General features: G+C 34.8%; 2 protein-coding genes across 2 annotated transcripts; both read right to left on the reverse strand.

Annotated features, from left to right (window-relative positions):
* Nucleotides 1–7,997: 7,997 nt before the first annotated feature.
* On the reverse strand, nucleotides 7,998–10,348 carry LOC143587483 (large ribosomal subunit protein uL6c-like). Its single transcript, XM_077068765.1, has 3 exons — nucleotides 10,297–10,348; nucleotides 9,120–9,425; nucleotides 7,998–8,477 (listed from the first exon to the last, which is right to left on the reverse strand). Exons 1-3 carry the CDS (start codon nucleotides 10,317–10,319, stop codon nucleotides 8,141–8,143), a joined length of 666 nt encoding a protein of 221 aa, XP_076924880.1. The 5' UTR covers nucleotides 10,320–10,348; the 3' UTR covers nucleotides 7,998–8,140.
* Nucleotides 10,349–11,766: 1,418 nt separating this feature from the next.
* Nucleotides 11,767–14,063, reverse strand: LOC143587473 (protein Iojap, chloroplastic-like). The gene is made up of 6 exons (XM_077068758.1): nucleotides 13,962–14,063; nucleotides 12,881–13,043; nucleotides 12,651–12,777; nucleotides 12,421–12,559; nucleotides 12,247–12,335; nucleotides 11,767–12,164 (listed from the first exon to the last, which is right to left on the reverse strand). The coding sequence occupies exons 1-6, from the start codon at nucleotides 14,048–14,050 to the stop codon at nucleotides 12,043–12,045; spliced, it is 729 nt and encodes a 242-aa protein (XP_076924873.1). The 5' UTR covers nucleotides 14,051–14,063; the 3' UTR covers nucleotides 11,767–12,042.
* Nucleotides 14,064–20,553: the final 6,490 nt, after the last annotated feature.

The raw sequence follows: 20,553 nt of genomic DNA on the forward strand, positions 1-20,553 counted from the left end.
TAGGGGGGATATGGTCGTAACCAAGGAAAACAAAGGCAACCAAAACTTCTTAATTTTTCATAATTTGATTGTTTGTTGAATAATTTGTGATACGGTGAGGTGTTTTGGAGAGTAGGAGTAGGTAACCGATTAATGAGATAAGCGGCTGTGGTCATGGCAAAGGGCCAATAGTTCGTTGGCATTTTTGCATGAGTAAGAAGGGACAAGCCGGTTTCGACGATATGACGATGTCGACGTTCGGCATATCCGTTGTGTTCGGGTGTATGTGGGGGTGAAGTGAGGTGAGATATATCATGAGACTGAAGGTGTGAGGAAAGTTTGATGTGTTCGCCGCCATTATCGGAGAATAATTGTTAATAGTTGTTTGGAAATAGTTCTCCACAAGTTTTTGAAAACGAATGAATGTGGATAAAGAATCGGATTTATTTTTGATCGGGTATAACCATATGTATTTTGTAAAGTGGTCTACAAATATTATATAATATTTATAGCCATCGGTTGAAGTAATTGGTGAGGACCAAACGTCGGAAAATATTAATTGTAAAGGGGCGTTAGAAGATAAAGTAGATTTATAAAAGGGTAATTTGTGGCTCTTGTTTATGTGACAAGAGTTACAGGTATTATTTGAGTGTGAAATGCAATCAACGGAAGAGGATAAAATCTTTAGAATGGTAGTATTTGGGTGACTCAATCTATGATGCCAAAACTTTGAAGAACTCTTTTGAATTGTGAATGTATAGGGAGGGTGAAGAAATGTAGAGGTAAGCTCATAATTCCCATGGCTAGCTTGTCCTTTAAGGAGTAGGAGATTAGAACTTGGATTCTTGATAAGAAAGGTGCCTTGAAAAAATTGAATTAGAATATGATTATCATAACAAAGACGGGATATAGAAATAATATTTCTAGACATGTTGGGAACACAAAGAACGTGTTTGAATATGAGAGTTGTGTTTTGTGTGTGTATGAGAAGTGAACCAATATGAGTGATTTTGAGAGACGAACCATCACCAATTTCCTCGGTGCCATCATATGGTGCTTGATTGACCAGCATGTTTAAGTCATTTGTCACATGGTGTGTAGCTCCATTATCCAGTAACCATTTTGTTGTGGGTTGAATTTGCATAGTTGTCATATTGACTTGGGGTGTGGTTTTGGTAGTGGGGTTGTGTATGAAGTGGGGAACGGTTATATGTGGCATTAATTTCTTGAAGACGGGACAATTGGTAAGGGTATGTCCTTTTGTATGACACCATTGGCATTTGCCAAGAAAGGGTCTTTTGGAGGAGATATTTGGTGAGGAATTGATGGTGGTATTGCTAACCTTTAGAGTTTCGTTACCGTTTGCCATAATGGATTATGGTGGCTTAGCGGCTGAAAACGGGAGGGTAGCGTGGAAGCAATTTGACTGTAACGGAAGTATAGCACAACAGGAGGTGTGTAGCGGCTGTATTTGTGACTTGCAGGGATTGAAAGATGATGACCTATTGGCAAGAGTAACAACGGCTGTTTGATCGAAGCTTTGATACCATTTGGAGAATAGAATTGATTTGAAATTGAAAAGATGATGTTATTGATAAAGGATAGTTACAATATATATCAATTACGGAAGCTAAATTAAAGGAAGAGTTACAAAGTAATAAATACAATAATTGACTATTATCAATCTTCTTCAATAATAGAGTCACAAGTTATGGCATGATTTTAGCTTGATTATTAATTCAAAATAACTGAATTAATAATATCATTCTTTAGTGTTAATATATGTGTTATGTGCACGTTTAAAGGTTGATTGAGGTGTGCATGAGATTTGGTTGCATGATAAGGGTTAATATGGGCTATATACATTTTGTATCACAAAATGTATGGTTTATAACAATGATAAGCACATTATAAACAAGAATGGGTAAAGTGATTATATTGGATATGACACGGGTTGATTGTGTGGTTAGTAGTTGAAGTTCTTATATGACTATTTGGAACTAAGTTTTGTGTGTATGATTGTGATTAATAGATTTTGGGCATGTGAATGTCGTGCATGGTTTGATTGTATGGTTATGTTAATATGTTATGGTGTGACTTATCTCATGTCTAATGGTGATTATGTTATCATGAAAAGGAATGGTGATGTTGTATTATGAAAAGGATGAGAATGTGACATTTTATAAAGTGGCAGTCACACACTCACAGGTTTAGAGGAAGGTTTATAAACAATGTTTTGATAACTTATAAAGATTTTGAAAAGTTAATTAAGCAACTTTTTATATTGATTAGTAGAGTGTGATGTTGACGGGATTGATGAGTACAAGTATGGACCCGGATACTGCGTGTAAGGTATGACACATTGACACACTGCCCATAAGGATCCAATAACTCACACAAAACGGGGCAATGCCCTTGTGTCGATTTAACCATGGAGCGTGCCGAGATGGAAAAGAGAAAGTGACCATGAAATGTGTGCCTAAAAGGATACAGCAAATAAGCAAACATAAAAGTGTGTAAATGCTAATGAAATGAGTTTCAGAATATATCATGAGATTTGAGAAGTGACAAAGGGTTGTAAACGGAATAAGTGGTTCCGTGAATGTGTTATAGAACGATTTAAGTGTTGTGTGAATCGAATGCTAATGTTTGGTATATGTATTTTTTTTTTGTGATAGGCCAAATTGGTTTTTAAATGGACCTTTAAAAGGTTTTTGAACTATAATATCACCAATGAAAGCTGAACAGGAATTGTAGAGCGTCAAAGTTTATAGTTTCATTTTTATAAAGTTAATTTCTAATGAAAAGTAAGGTAATGTTTCTAAGTTTTTATAAAGTTCTAATTTTTGGTAATTAAAAGCAACTAAAGTGATGAATAAAGTCAACAAAAATCACCTGTTCGTTTTTTCAGTTAGACAAATAGTAACAACCTAACAAACAAATGCCATCTCCATCTTTTCAATATATATATAGTTGCTTTCACCAACAGAAAAATAACTAACTCTTTCCCGCCAAAAAAATAACAAAACTCAAAGTCTGATAGATCTCCATTCTCAAACAGAAATTGAAGGTGAAATGAGAGGACAGCTAAAGAAGATGATCAATTCTCAATTGTTACCAGCAATCTCCTGCAAGCTTCTAAACATTCTCTCCAGGTAACTTAATTTCTCTACGATCAGATATATATCGTTTAGTTGCGGTGTTAATTTGATGATTTCTCGGTGTTGTTAAAGCATGAAGACGAAGAAGAACGTCGATGAGAGCACGTCTGAGAACGAAACGATGGCCGCTAGTAAGAACTACGGTGCTTTCTTCGTCTTCATGTAAGTACAAGTTACTGCTTCATGCCTCCGATCTGCAAGTTTTTATATGCATATGAACTTATCGATGATCGATCTGTGTACGTGTTGTTTCGAATCATAGGGAGCAATTCAGGAAGGAGAATTTAACTGAAAGCAAATCAAACACTGATGTACGTTTTCTAAAACTATTTAACAGTAATTTTGATGCTAAATTAATAACTTGCGATGAACGAATCGATCGTGCTCGATTGAGAGGTTAATTTGGATCTCCTGTTGACGAGTTTTGGTGTTCGTTAATCGTTACAGGTTGTTAAGGAGGCAGAAGTCATATGGAAGTCTATGTCCGACTCTGTGAGATCGATCTCTTCGTTTATCAGATTAATCTTTTAGGCATTTTGTCAGACAGTCGGATTACTTGATCACCGTTGTTGTTTGATCGTGTTTATTCTTCTGTGTAGGAGAAAGCTCCTTATATCGCGAAGGCAGCAAAAATGGAAGCGAATGATGATTTAGGTACGGTTAATCCAAAACCGACTCTAGCTAGATAATCAATGTGTTTAATAGTAGTTATACTATTTATGTTTCTAGTCATGAGTTCTAATTTTTTTTTTTCATCTTCTATACATTATTTGCAGGTTCATGAGGCGCTTTGGAACACATATGAAAGAAAGTGTTGAAGCAGATATGATGGTAGTGTTAAATCAAATATTATGGTTGCATTTAGATCAGATATTATGATGGTAGAATAAAGAGTACTAACTAGTATAAATAATGGATGATGACATTGCTAATGAATTTTAAGAAATTAGTACTTGCAAGTAGCATCAAGGATAGATTCGAGCTAGTTAAAACAGTTTTTTGAAATTGAATTCGATCGCGTTTCATACAATGAACTATGCATAATGTGTTTGCGTTATTGCTTATGAGATATAGGAAACTACGGTTTGAGAAACTTGTTTTGTGGTTGTTTATGTTTGTTATATTTTGCTACTTTCATATTTGTCTTATCGTTTTCGGTCTATGCGATATCATGTTCGTTAACCAACTTGTGATACTTTGACATGCATATATACACTTGTACTTTACGTTATGTAAGTTGTGCATCGGTTATAATCTGTAGGGCAAATCGTTCTCAATAGCAATCAAGTTGAGACTTTTTGACAGTTGTAGCATTAGATACACATATGCTTCACATGTTATTCATTTTGGATATGTAAATTGATGACGTGTGCTTTTTTTCAAAGTTATTTTACAATTTCTTGAATTGCTATTATTATGTGTAAATAACCAAATTTATTATTCCTTTCATTTATGATCTTTAAAAATCTTAATTAATTTATTTTTTTGTCCAAACATTTAAATTAAACCAAAAAGAAACGTACACAATCAAGAAGTCAAGAACACATCCAAAAAATGATCCAAGAATCCTTTTATAATGTCAAGTGTCGGCTCACATATACTTGAGTGCAAAATAGCCCAACAAATATAAAAAGCCCGACACGTTAAGGCCTTGTTTTAGTTTTGGGCTTAGAGTACTAAGTGTAGTGAGCCCAAAAGAAGAAAGACTTGTAAGTTTACGATACAACATGAAACGGACACGAAATTCGAGGATTTCGGTTTCTTATAAACGCTTCAGGTTTTTAGTTAAACCGTGAACACGTTTAGCGAAACAAATCGTGATTGTGTAAACTTGACGGGTTCACATGTTGACCAGTTTGATACATATGTTAACATGTTATCTTTTTAAATTGCGTTTCATGCAATAAGTTAAACTAGTTGGGTATTTTTTATGCCAAAATTTAAAGTTTTAGAATAATTTGGCATCGTTTAAGCATAATTGCTGAAAAAATGTAAATACAAATTTCAAGTATTTAATTGAAAAAAAAATCGGGTTAAACGGGTAATATTTATGTTAACCCGTGAATATGCATGTCATGTTCATGTTCATATGTGACTATTTTTGGTTTCGTGTAAGTTTTTGGGTTCAACGGGTTTTTCCTGTCAACCACAAAATGACCTGTTTAATATCTTAAACGACGGCATAATGCAGGTTTCTGGATTATGTGGATCAAAGTCTCTAGTATGTAAGTATTAATAAAGTAAAAATGAATCAATAAATTATGAATATTATACAAAGTTGATATTATAATGTCATAAATTAAAATTGACATGTCTTGTCAACTTTAAATTTGCTATAATTTGTACCAAAATACCAAATAACAATTTGGTTGTTAGCTGTTGCTTGCTATACTTTAAATTTTTAAAATATAAAGTTGGTTCCTACTGGATGCCATTTATCCTAATTTAACTGCACAAAATGAGGTGGATCATTACATAAAAAGAACATATATTCCTCTTTTCAAATGCATACAAAGGAATATATTTTCAATTTAAAATAGTAAGAAATCGTATAACACTTGCATGTGCATATAATTTCAATTTTAAATTTTGTTGTAAAATTTGTAACCCTATATATATTATGATGCAGGTTTTATTGCATGTATTTTTATATAACATTCCTATCCAGCCTTGCTGTCATCTTTACTTGTGTTTAAGAAGCTTGTATTTTTCTTACCAAACTAAATGCTATGTAGATAGGTTATTTTTATGTCCACCCAAAAATATATGTTTATGATAAATGCATACCAACTTAAATAAAAAAAATTGTTGTAATTTCCTTAATTGCCACAAATAATTTTCCATACTTATTTGATTATATATTTGATAAAATACTTTTACAATTTTACAAAAGAATAGATAGTAAGAGTCTACGAATAGTTTGACTGCTTTTGACAACAAAAAAAAAATCTAGGATGAACCGCTAATTATTATTATATGGGTCGGCCGGACCAATTGGTTTGACGGTTTAATAGTTTAATTATAACGGTTTAAACTATTTCAGACTGGTCAACCGTCAAAATGTAAATCTGAACCGTCCAACTTGCTTCAGTTTGATCACTCTCAATAGTTTTTTAACGCCCCTAATCGTTAAAAATATTTACATCGAGTCTTAAAGCCAGTACAATAATACAAGAAGATAAAACATGAGTTTAAGTTTCACAATTTGGTACCATATGTTTATAGATTACGCATGATACAAAATATTGTTTTTACCACGTGACATAAAATTGACTAATAAAGTAATAAGCTAATATTCGGTTTGTTTTCTCATCTGTAAAAATTGACAGCAAATTTGGAATTTTATATTCACAATAAATAAATTACAACTGTCTCTCGTCACGTCCTCACGGCTATATACCTGTTTATATATATTTCATATGCATATACATTACATGGTCAAGAACAACATATACATACATGACACAAATAAACATTGAAACAGAACATAGATTCCCCAACGGCCAACTCCTACCTTAAATCTCTTTTAAGTTTCCACAAAAGTTGGTTTTCAGTTTTCATCCATCAAAAGGCAAAGTTGTAGACCACATAACTTTACTGGTACGTTTTCTCATCATACATCATCTTATTACTAGATCCATTTTAAATGCCATATGGTTTTCATTTTTCAATCATGTAACATTTGACATAAAACCTTAATGAATTTGTCGGTCATTTTGTTGTTGATTTGAATTGTATAGATTGATTGATTCAAAGTTAATTATGGCAAGAGATTCTGAGAAAGTCAAAGAAGGTGGTTGCACAATTAAAATAGGGGCAACTGGGAAAGTTAAAATAGGGGCAACTGGGAAAGTGAGTGCCTTGATGATCCAAGAACTTGAGCCAAATAATATCAAAACTTCATCGAAGAAACCGGAGATCAAACCACGAAAGATTCAGACAGAACCGATTTCGATTGATTGTGGAGGGTCCACCAAAAGGCTGCAAAAGATGGTGGCATCTAACGGTAATGAAACCGCTTTAAGAAAGAAGAAAAACATGAAACATGTGTCACAACAGATTCCTATGTTAGAGTCTGAAGATTTGTGGATTGATAAAACTCCTGTTCAACGTGAGCAACGTAAGAAAGTGACACGGCGGATTGTTGAAACGGTGGACTTGAAGTGTGGGAAGAACGATGGAGATTGGTCGGTTACACCAATTGGTAATCAACTCAGAAGGCTTAGTTTTTCAAAGATTTCGAGTTGATTTTGAAATTATTTGATGTTCTGTGTCATCTACAACTGAAATTGATTCATACACCATAAGATGCTTTGAGGTGTTTGTTTGGGGTGCTTAATGATTTGTAACTTTTGGTGTTGAGATCAATTTTAGTGAAACTGAAAACCTTCTGTTTTGGCAAACCAATAATATTATTTCATTCTTGGGTGAGGTATTTTTAATTGGGTTGGTTTGGATGCTTTCTTGAGCAAAACTTATGGTTGCATGTGCATAGAAAGAGTTTGATTGATGAATATATGCTGTTTTACTTTATAAACTATAAATTTTGCATCTTTTTCTTGATTAAGATGGAACCCTACTGTTTTTTTTATTCATTGATATGTTCAAATGTCAAAACCTTATCATGTTTCTTTAATCAACTAGAAAGAGCCATGGGCTCAACTATATACCTGGTCAACTACATAACCGCTATTATTTTATTTGATTTCATTGGTTAGCAGTGCATTGGTCTGTTCGAGTAAAATATAGAGAAATAACACGTTTGTCAAATGAAATTGAAATACTTTCTCAACCGCCCGAATATCATGAACACAACAAGTCTTGATGCTTCAAGATACACAAAAAAAATGGATTCAATGATTCAATCTAGCCCTTAAATATCTTACCAAAAGACAAGCCACAAGGTTTTCAAGTAAGATTGAGAAATACATTTTTAATAAACAAGAAACAAAAGAGAAATTACATTGAGATTTAAACTCAAGTGAATGAATACATAACCTCTACTTCTTCTTCCCTGCTTTGCCCTCCTTTCTTCTAACGATTTCATCAGCATATTTGACTCCTTTACCCTTGTACGGCTCGGGAGATCTCCATTTCCTTATTGTAGCCGCAAATTGACCAATGTTTGACTTATCATAACCGCTCACAGTGATTCTCGTGTTGTCTTCAACTTTGACTTTTAGGTCATCCGGGATTGTCATTTTGACAGGATGGGAGAACCCAAGATTTAATATTAACTCTTTCCCTTCAACTGTTGCACGATAACCGACACCGATCAACTGAAGTTTCTTCTCGAACCCCTTCGATACACCAACCACCATATTGCTGGTTAGAGTCCTGAAAAAAAAAACAAATATTTTTAGTCTTAGGTGATGCTTATCATCTTACAACCAAATATTAAAGAATGCGTATAAGATCTTTTACACTTAAATCGGGTAAAACTGATATATTTGACATTTTTTTACTAAAAGAGAGATTAATCAGTCTGATCGAAATAGGCTTGTCAACTAAATGAACAAACATGAACAGAGCATGTTCATTGAACTTTAACCGAACAAACTATCGAACGTGGACCATTAAACGACCACACTTTTCTTGTTTGTGTCCGTTCGTTAAGAAAATCATTATGTTTATGTTCGTCAATTAATAGTATAAAACGAATGGTTCACGAAAGTAAATGACCAAACATAAGTGAATATAGATAAACAAACATAACTAAGCGAACACCAATTAAAAGTAATGGGCTCAAAAATTTTGATGACTATGTAGATAAGTTAACTTAAACAAACCAAAAGGTTTAATGAACGAAGATAAACGAACATAAACAAATTAGCGTACACAAACATAAATGAACTTATGAACAAACGTGATGTGTTCATGTTCATTCGTTTGACTAAACGAACAAAATGATTTGTTCATGTTCGTTCGTACCTAAATATGAATAACTGAACAAGAATATAAAGGTTCAAGATCTGATACCTAAATAGCCCATGCATTTGGTTAGCCCTTCTTGTTTCAACTGCTTTTTTGACTTTAAGAACTGCCTCTTGCCTATCGATTTCAATCTCTCGTGGATAAGTTAATGCAAGTTCTCCTAAAGGACCCTTCACCTTCATATCTTGACCTTCTAATGTGATTACCACATTTGATGGGACTTCAATAGGTTGCTTCCCAATTCTTGACTCTTTACATTCAACAGTTTTCCTTCTAAAACCGAGACGTGTGACAGGAACAGTGGAAACACAGATCCCAGTTCTTTCACCCAGAAAAGCAGACCCTAATTGGCTGTACAAAGGGGATTATTGTAATTCCCAAGTGTTAGAACTCGATATCCGAAAAAGGTTTGAATTGTTTGATACATACATATATGATATAACATGCAAATAAATCATTAAAACTTTCATGATTCTCAGTCGAATGGATAATAGGTCTATATTCTATACATCATAACTCATAAGTTTATCAGTGTAAATTAGGCCTGTAAATGAACCGAACGTTCATTAGTTGTCCGGAAAGAAGTTCGTTTATTTAATAAACAAATGAACATGAATAAAGTTTTTTTTGTTCATTTAATTAAACGATCGAACACAAACACGTGTTTTGTTTCTTCATTTATGTTAGTTTATTTACGAACATGACCACAAAAATTTGCTCAATTATATGTTCGTGTTCATGTTCAGTTCAAGGAGCGAACACGAACATGTCTCCTTTTGTATTCGTTCGGTTCATTTACAGACCTAGTGTAAAATGTTCATCTTCTACATGTACCAGAACAAAATGCTTAATAGATAAAACAAAATTAATAAAGGCGCGAGGCAAATACATGACTGAACTCACACTGTATGAATCCCTAATTTAACTAAGAACAGCATGGATGAATTCAACTGAATACAAATGTTGTAGTATTAATTCGCATAAAATGTTGAACGTGAAATGGCACCTACGTATACGAGAATTTAATCGCGAACACATAAAATTGAAACAGTACAGGCAAGTATATGATGAAGTATAAACCCTAATTCAGCTGAAAGTAGCAGAAATTGGTCAATTTGAGCATAGAATGTTTATAATTGGGGAAATTAAGTTTGTTGACGCATAAGATATAGAAGGTGAATGAGTTGAATATAAGAGAAATAGGGTTTAATAATAAGAGTACCTGGTATGCAGAGAAGTAGCCATTGTATTGTCACCAGAAATAGGAACAAGAACAAGAACATGATGATGATTTATGTATAAAACTCCCAATGCTGCTTTATCCTTTCATCAGGATAAGAACTAGGACTTTTCTACCCACGTTCACACACTCTAATTACAATAATACCCTCCAGCTCCACTTGGATTTCTTTCCATACAATATAGGTACGTGTACTCGTGGGGCTATAAAATGGGACGACTTGCATCATGTGGTGTTCAATAACTAAATCATGAGTTTTTGTTTTAAGTGTGTAATGGTATTGTGTGTGGTATTACACACACACACAAACTATTATAGTAATAAAAAAAAACAAGCATGGCAGGCGACAAAAACTAGTCGCCCACCCCCTTATCGCCTCTTTTAGTCGCCAACTACGGATAGCCTTACTAAGGGTATTCGAGGTCACCACTCGGGTAGTCTCTAGGTTTCATCGGGTAAACAGCCAAAAGTGCCCCGGTTAATTTGGCAATGGTGTTCGGTTAATTAAATCAAGTATATAAACACGAAAGTGGAAGTCAAAGATTTCACTTTTTGATATGTGTTGTGGTTCAGGTAGCACCCTGGATACACTGGTAAGGTATCCTAGAGGGTTCGGTACCCCCGAGCACCAAATTGATTATACGTAAATGTAGAACTATGTTTATTGTAATAATATTTTATACTTTCTTACAACAATTTAAAATATTTCATATTGTTTTCTGTTTGTTTCAAATATTAATATGTGATTTGTGGTGTTTAAAAGTTAAAGAGAACTTGATTCAACTTCTTATGATGTTTTGTCGGCCGGTCTCTTTTAAACTTACATGTTATAAGTTAAAAGTAATTCTGAGGAAACTTTGTAAATCGTTTACAAAGTTTGGATGTTTCTATGATTATATGATTCATTGTAAATCGTTTGGATGTTTTCATGATTATATGATTCTGAATGGGTGGTATTGGGGGGTTGTTGATGTCCTTAGCTGATTGTTCTCCCATCTATATGCGCACATTGGCAAATTTGCATCCTTTTTCTAAAGTTTATTGATTACACAATTTCAAGCATCAATATCTTAGTCACCTTAGTTCCTTTTTATACACAGTTTGATTCATTGTGAATCACATAGTATAATGACTTTTATGTTTAAAGTTATCATTTGGAAAAGCAAGTCTTAGAGCATTCCTAACCCACCATCTATATTTACGTGAGAATTTGTAAATTATAGGGTGAAGAGAGAAAATGTAATGATTTTTTATAAATTTGAGGAAACTTTGTTTAACCCTATTTATATTTTAATATTTGTTGAATTAGTTATGAGTAGAGAAAATAGAAAAGTGTAATGATAAAAGTATAAGATAATATTATTTAATTAAACAGGAAAGAAAAATGTTATATTTTGTAATGTAATTATAAAGATGGGGATGAGGTACGGGCTAGGAATGATGATATTAGAGAAACAAAACATGATTTTTAAGTATATAAGTAAACTTGCATAATTATCTCTAATTCTACTCAATGCCATAATCATTCCTTAAAATCACACATCCAAACAACCTAAACACTACCTTTTTAACAACATTTCTGAATATTTAAACAACAAATTATCTAATCTGCACCTTGGTCATAATCTCCAACACCAGTTTCCAACTTGATCATGCATGAGCCACTTTGGTCCCTCATAAAGGGCGGAACCACATTCCTGTGCGTGTCAGGTTTTAATTGCCATGTGTTCAACGTCCAAATCTTTGTTGGTTTTCGAAAGGCAACTCGATAAGAGTAGCGTTGGCATAAAACTCTTCCAGATTATAAATTTCTCTCTGCTCTGGTAGAAAAATATGCACCACTACATCACCTGAAAATAATAATATAAAACACCACATGTTAATTCTAAAACCAAAAGGAAGTAGCACGTAACATAAATGTTGAAAACATACCAAAGTCTAATAAGGTCCATGAATTGGCTTTAGTATCTCCGGTAGCAAATTTACCATACTGCTTTTCAGCTAGATCATTTATCCGGGTCCTGCAGTCCAACATAAAATTAATATGCATATTACTTGATGGTGCATTTTAGATATCTAGTAATAACTAACAATCGTCACGGCTACCTGATGGCATCAATTTGTGGTCTAGAAAATGCAGTGGTAATAAGGAAGAATTTGGTCCAATAAACCAGAGGTTTCACAAACAGGAGTTTTATGTCACCACCCTTCACATCACTTGCTATCTTTGCTAATGCCACAGCAACTATACAACAGCAAGAATAATGTTTATACAAATAATTAATAACCAAATCTATAGAAAAGTTTTATACAAGTATATAACATGAAGGGCTTACAAGACAAGCATTCAGCATCGTCATCCACCTCTGCGGTAGGAGAATTTTTATCACTGCTTTTGTAAACAACTTTCCCGTATTTCTTAAACAAGTCATCATACATGTCATCAGTATCTTGACTTGCATTCTGCAGGTACAGCCAAATAAACCAAATACTTACTTGCAGAAATTTCAAAATTATTTATGAAATAGAAATACTGAAACCATCATCACAGGTGAAGAGTTCATACTGCTGCTAGAGCCATAGGGGAAACCACGGAAGAACCCCTGAATGATCTCTGTATAGTCCTTCCCAGCTTATAACTTTCAGTCATATGTGAAGATTTCCACCCGCTGGAGGGTGGGCTTAGGTGGCACAAATCATGCGGTGATATTAAGCTGCTGGCACTAAATCTGGTAAAAGATGAACATCAAAGTAAGCATTCATGGGATTTGAGTTTGTTTCTAGAAATCACATTTTATCAGAGAGTATGAATAAGATGTTTAGCGTCTTTCAATTATGTTTTAATTTTACTGTTGCAAAATTTTAACCAAAGCAGTTCTCATTGTAGCAGCAATATATCGGCTTTTATAAAAGGAATTTACAACCGCCCCATCTCAAAATAAAGCAGATAATCCAGCAATGATAATTCAATCAAACTTTAGCCCAACATTAACTCTTTGGCCTACAAAGATCCATGGTTGTAAAAATCGAGGCGCTGATTAATCGTTAGTTGGTACCCCCATCGACTAGTCGCCAATTAATCACTATTTGGTCAAAATCGGTCCAAATCGAAGAATTCGAAAAATTTATATATAAAATCTGGTATATATATGTGTATATTTGAAAAATCACATATAAATTCCAATCCAATTAATCCCTATTAATCTCTAGTCTCTACCTGACCGGCTGACCGCCCAACTAGCAGCAAACGAGTTCTACAACATTGCATAAATCCTAATAATATTAGGGAAAGAGCCAAGAGATATCTTTGATCACTGATTAACATTATAAAACATTCACTCAATCTATCAATTTCATATCTCAAATGTAAATTGAACCTCTAACATCAAGTTATTGCATAATTTTATTTTCATGTTAGTTAGGGCCGAAGCATTGAATCCTACCTAATATATATTATCTTCAATAAACACTCGTCCTGGATATAAAAAAAATGGCTAAACCTCTTCATCACTATCAAACTGGATTAAATAATAACATAATCGGCTTACAACTCTTGGATTACGCTATTTAATTTGCGAATTAAAGATGAAATTTGTTAATTAGAAGCAACAATTGAAGGTAGAATTATTAGGGTTTATTTGTAATACCTGATTTGAAAGGAAGCAGAGAGGGAAGTAGCTGCTGCCATTTTATTATATTCCTGTTGTGTTTGTGTGGAAGATAACTTAAAAATCATATCAGTTTTATGATTTTATCCTTTCCCCTTATCATTTATATTATTGTTTATACCCTTCTTCTTCATTATAAATATATTTTAGCCCTTGATTGTTGTATTTACATAGGGTGATTGTTCGATCCATATTTTATATATAGTCGCTAAAACATAACTTTTTTAAATTTCTTTCTACGTAGTGTACACGATAGAAAACGTGCATTTACATTCACTCCACACATGGATGATACGTGCAACAACCTTTTTTTTCATTGTATCTGTTTATTCTTACTTCCTTCGACTGTTGAGCTACTTTTGACCACTGATTTGAATATCATCTTTCCCTTGGATTGGTCCACTACCCTTTTCGTTTATCAATTATCCATCCTTTTGGGGCCTCAAGTTGAGCACGTGGCGCTCATGGTTTCATGTTATCACGCATAATATTTTTGGGAATAACAATCTTCAGCACTAGTTTAACCAGTTGCCAATGATCTTCTCTCATTACTGTTGTTCATCTAGCTTCAAAGAATTTATGTGATAATGAATTCGACATGTCAAATGCCCATTGCTTCAAGCCTGTTTTTACGCCACTTTGTCATGGACTCCTTACCATCAACTTTTGTAACCTATCTATTGATTGCTCCTACATAATTCCAACCTCTTATACGAACCAATATTACCACTATTATACGTTCTGTTCACGAGAAGCTCACAATTATTTTCTTCTTTTTAAAGTGAATACTTTTTAAGAGTTTAACCATCAATAAATTACTCTCACTCAAACATGTTTAATTATAAAGTTTTCTTTTCATCTATAACTATTATATGAAAAACGCATTAGTAATAGTAAAGGTGAAGATTTCCTTATAGCCTAGTATCTCTTGTGTAAAGATGCTATGATATTTGTCTAACGTGTTAGAAAAAAAAATCACTAGGTATGATGGGGGCCAATTGTTGGGTTTGTAGGCCTTGTTGGCTCGGTTTATTATATGAAGTCAAAAGAGGAGACGGGTGTGGGCGGTCGGCCCAAGCCCGGCCCGGTTTAGATTTCTTGCATAATAATTTACTAACCATAGTTCAGTCTCTATATAAACAACATTATGTACTTGTAATATTTGTCACTCAATAAAGATATACCTAGTTGCCACCCGTGGACGTAGGTCAGTTTAGACCGAACCACGTTAAATCCTCGTGTTCGTTTATTGCTTTCGTGTCGTGTTCGGTTTCGTGTGTGCGTTTAATCCTAACAAGTGGTATCTAGAGCTTAGGTTCGGATCACGCGAAGAACACGTTGAATCAGCCGAGTCGCCGCCAAACCATCCAGCCGCCGCCACCCTACTGCGCTAGGGTTCTGCCGCTGCTACGGTTTTCCGATTGTCGTTAGGGTATACGCCGCCGCCGGTGTTTCGCCGCTGCTAAACCCAGCCTGACGATCACGACTAGGGTTCAGTCGAGCACCGCATCACCACCCTTTGACCACCATCTCGTGTAATCTGATTTGTCGCGTCGTCCTTCGATTGCCGCTTCTTGTTTTTTTTTATCCTGCTGTTTGCGATTGACAAGAAAGTATAGGTATTATTATTTTCTTGGAGTTTGCACCATTAAAGGGAAAAGAAGAAGCCATATTGCTTCTTGGAGTTTACGTGACAGATGATTACTATTGTTATTATTATTTTATATTTGGGATGGTTTGCTAAGAAACAAAAATAATATATTGGTTTTATATATTTTTTGTTTGGAGATCATATCTTGTAAAAGGCGCAGAACGAGCCAATCAAGATCCTATTTTTTGTTGAAGAACAGTTGAAGTCGTTTAAAGAAACGGAGAACCAGTGCCAACCGCGTTTGTCAGGTTTATCGTTTCAGTTTAAAGTTTCGGTTTCTGATTTACAGTTCGTATTTCCGTTGCGTATAAATAGGTTGATTTTTAACAGAGTTCAGTAGAACAGTTGTTAAGTTCAGGCCCGTGCCATTGTTGTGTCTGTCTCTGTTTTTATCCAGTTTTTTGTTTTAGTCATTGTTATGGCAGAAGACGGAAAGGTTTCGATACAGAAGTTTGACGGACAGAAGTTCGGTTGGTGGAAGATGCAGATTGAGGCACTACTTTGTCAGAAAGACTTGGATGTAGTGCTTGAGGATGAAAAACCAGAAAAGTTGTCAGAAGCAGATTGGAAGAAGTTAGACAAGAAAGCTAGGGCTTGTATTACTTTGTCGTTGTCGGAAGATGTGGCGTTTAACGTCATGAAAGAAACCACAGCCCGTGGTATGATGGACGCACTATCCAACATGTATGAGAAGCCTTCGGCAGCGAATAAGGTCTATCTTATCCGAGAGCTAGTAACAACAAGAATGAAAGAGGGTGGGTCAGTTACAACTCATATCAATAATCTTAATTCGATCTTGTCCCGCTTAGTGTCAGTTGACATTAAGTTTGATGATGAAGTTCAAGGCCTCTTGTTATTATCCTCTTTGCCCGACAGTTGGTCGCAAACAGTGACTGCAGTTTGTAGTTCGTCTACAAATATTACTTTCGATGGGATTCGAGATCTGATTCTGGGAGAAGATTCAAGACGCAGAAGTTCAGGTGAATCATCAGGCAATATGCTAGTCACAGAAGGTAGAGGTAGGGGAAAACAGCGAGGCAGTGGGAGCAGGAAGAGGAGTCAGTCTAAGACTCGTAAGGATATTGAATGTTGGGGTTGTAAAGAGAAAGGACACTTCAGGAATCAGTGTCCGAATGGTAAGAAAGAGGTGAACGTTACAGAAGACGACACAGATGACGGGGTCAGTAGTGATGAGGCTTTGGTTTGTAGTGTTGAGAGTAGCGTTGATGCTTGGGTGATGGATTCTGGTGCATCGTTTCATGCCACTCAATGTAGTGAAACGATGAAGAATCTTAAATTTGGGGATTTTGGAAAGGTTCGACTAGCGAATGATGATATTTTAGAGGTTACGGGTATGGGAGACGTTGATTTGATAACTTCAGCCGGTACTTCTTGGACTTTGAAAGACGTGAGGGTTATTCCAAGTTTGAAGAAACGTTTGATATCAGTTGGGCAGTTGGATGACCAAGGGCAGGATGTTAAGTTCGGGAATGGGCAGTGGAAAGTAGTCAAAGGGAATCTTGTGGTTGCTCGTGGCACGAAAATGGGTTCATTGTATATGGTCGGCACGTCATCGAAAGGAGTGGATCCAGTTTTGGTGAAAGACAAAATCCGGTTCACAGAATCTCGTGGGCAGAAGAAGGTTCGTTTTGCAAGTAACAAACCCAGAGCCAAAGTGAAGATTCAGGATGAACGAGCTAGGAAGGTTAAATCAGTTGGGGGACATCGTGACAGTGGGAGCACAGGTTGTGTTTCAGTTACAGTCCCAGGTCGACAGTGGATTAAGAAAACCAGTATTCCAGCTGTAAAAGTCTCTCCAATGAATTACTTGCTGAATATGGAGAGTGTTTGTTCTCAGGTTATCTCAGGATCCGGTAGTTCGTTAAAGTGGGAGCCGGTAGGGACAGAGAACGGGTCAGGGGCAGTTTCAGCCATGACTGACGTGTTGGAGCTCCGGGGAGCTTCAACGGGCCTTCAGGTTAATTGATGAGAAGGCGGTGGCAACTAAAAGAAGTTTAATGTTCAGATTACAGAAGTACAATCAGGAGTGCAGACGAGAGTACTCAAGGCCTCCGAGTGGGAGATTGTTGGGTTCGTAGGCCTTGTTGGCCCGGTTTATTATATGAAGTCAAAAGAGGAGACGGGTGTGGGCGGTCGGGCCCAAGCCCGGCCCGGTTTAGATTTCTTGCATAATAATTTACTAACCCTAGTTCAGTCTCTATATAAACAACATTATGTACTTGTAATATTTGTCACTCAATAAAGATATACCTAGTTGCCACCCGTGGACGTAGGTCAGTTTAGACCGAACCACGTTAAATCCTCTTGTTCGTTTATTGCTTTCGTGTCGTGTTCGGTTTCGTGTGTGCGTTTAATCCTAACACCAATAGGGTTTTGATACCCGATGCCTTTATTAAAATACGTTCTTCTAGAAATAATAATATATTAGTATGAATTATTTATAGGTTTAATACAAAAGTTAGAATTTTAAAAAATATAGTGAGAGTAAATCATCAAGATTCCAGAAGCTTTTGGAACCCAATCAAATATAAAACTGAAAAGAACTAACCAATATGTTTCACGTTGCAAGCCCACCACCAGGATACCTTGCCATTCATCCCGGCAACAGCCATAATTATGACCAAAATGCGTTAATGAAAACCATTCACACTTTTTAAGTTTGTTATCCTAGATGATTATGCAACAAATCGGGTTTATTATTCACTAAACTAGAACTAATTAGAGAGTGATATTCAACCACAACTAGTCAAAAAGAATTATTCTTTGCCAAGAACACAAGACTTTCTTGTAAGCTTTAGTTTTTCTGCTTCCCACAGCCTTAGATTGTCAGTCACAAAAAATAAAATCAAAAACAAGATTCTATCTTCTTGTAGACTTCACTACTGTTTACCATGGGCACACTCGTATTAAAGGTCTCACCAAAAAATAGTTGTCTAGTTCACACTCAAAGGAGTGGACCATATTCGGGCTTGAACCGGCGCGACGGCCCTTACCTGTGTAGTTCCAATGAAGACATGACCTTTTTAAATGTTTTTAATTTAATTTTTCTAGAATCGTAACAAGCCTTGAGCAACCACCAGGATATTCCTAAGAACAAATGTTATTTTTAATTTTTTAAGGGTCAAAGTTATTTTAAAATGAGGGACAAAAATGAGAAGAATGAAAATGATTTCTAGACACAAATAAAACACCTACAAAAATAATGAAAAATTAATAAAAAAATCATAACTTAAAATATAATAAAAAATGAAAAATGTAAAAACGCAAAAATATTTTCACCGTCTTCCTCGTTCTCAAAAAAAACACGAATAAGACACAATATTGAGTAAAAAACATCATTGTGTTATTTTTTTTTATCATTGTGCTTTGTGTATATTTTCATCTTTGATTTGTCTTTTTTCCTTGGCATTATGTATATTTTTTTGATATTGTGTTATATTACTCAAAATTGTGTTATATTTTGTTCGACATTGTGTTAATTCGCGAATTGTGTCTTTTTTTATTTATAATTGTGTTGTTTGTTTATTTTCGGCATTGTGTCTTTTTCTCTACATTTTGTCTTTTCGTCGATATTTTCAACGGAAATGACAGGGAAACATTTTGGTTTTTAATTTTTTCCTTTTTTTATTTATATTTTGAGTTATGACTTTTTATAATTTTTTTTGATTTTTTTGTTAATAAGTTTTTTATGTAACCACAAATCATTATCACACTTTTCATTTTTGTCTCCTTTTTTATTTTAACTTTACCTTATTTTTAATGCTAATTTACTGTCTCTTGGTCTATCTTCATTGATTAATATTTACTGATTTTAACCTTTCACGTGACTACATGCATATTTTACTGCTATCAGTAGAATCTTTGTTATAAAAACCTTGCATTTATCTGATAATCTTCTGGTCACGTCTAGTGTTGTTGAAAATCTTGATTCTTTACCCAAACCTAAAGCTTTGTGCTTTAATTCTTCTACTACATATACAACTAATGCAAAACTGAACTCAAATTCCAAAAGGGTGTTTCTCAAAACTTCAAATTGACGTGCTAAAAATGAGACAAGTTAATATGTTTCTAGTTTTAGCTTGTGGCTGATGGCGGTAAAGGGTAAAACTGGAAATGCAACAGTTTCGCCATCATCGTCGTCGTCTTCAAGAATGCCTAGTGTTGTGAATGTTGGAGCATTATTCACTGTGAATTCGGTTATTGGCCGCTCCGTGAAGCCTGCAATTGCAGCTGCCATTGCAGACGTCAACTCCAGTCCAACTGTTCTTAGAAGGATAACATTGAACCTTATTTCGCATGACACTAATTGCAGCGGATTTATTGGCACCATTGAAGGTACTTTGTACCTTCTAATCTTATATTAATATACAACTTATTGAATCTATAGCTCTATACTTATAAACACATATTATTATTAAGGATAATGAATTAATGACTGAAATGTCTTTTGACCGGTTAATGTCAACAAAATGTCTATTGGACCAACCAATTTCCAAAGTGTTCACCCTAAAGCTCGTCGACTTGATCATTTTTTAATAAGAACTCGACGTGGTTTTAAATCAACCAGATTCAGTCAAGTGTCATAAAACTCTCGGGTCACTTGTTTTTGTTAACTAAAAGAAAGAAATCATTGGGAGGCGTTGTATTTAGGCGTCACACAAGATTATTTTGGCTTCCAACCAGATTTATTTTGACATCCGATGAGTTTTATTTTAGCACCTGCCAATATTTATTTTAGCTTTCGACGAGAGTTTTTGGCTTTCTATGATATTTTTTAATAAGTTGCCGAATCTGGTTGGTTAAAAATTTTGTCAAGTAATAATTAAAATATAGAAAGTGATATGGCCAAAGAGTTTTAAGATTGACATTATGATAACTGGTCCGACAGTCCGCCAAATG

Source organism: Bidens hawaiensis, unplaced genomic scaffold, assembly GCF_021521415.1.
Source record: "Bidens hawaiensis isolate Kalapana, Puna unplaced genomic scaffold, B.hawaiensis_p1.1 tig00001575_1, whole genome shotgun sequence".
Classification (NCBI taxonomy): Eukaryota; Viridiplantae; Streptophyta; class Magnoliopsida; order Asterales; family Asteraceae; genus Bidens; species Bidens hawaiensis.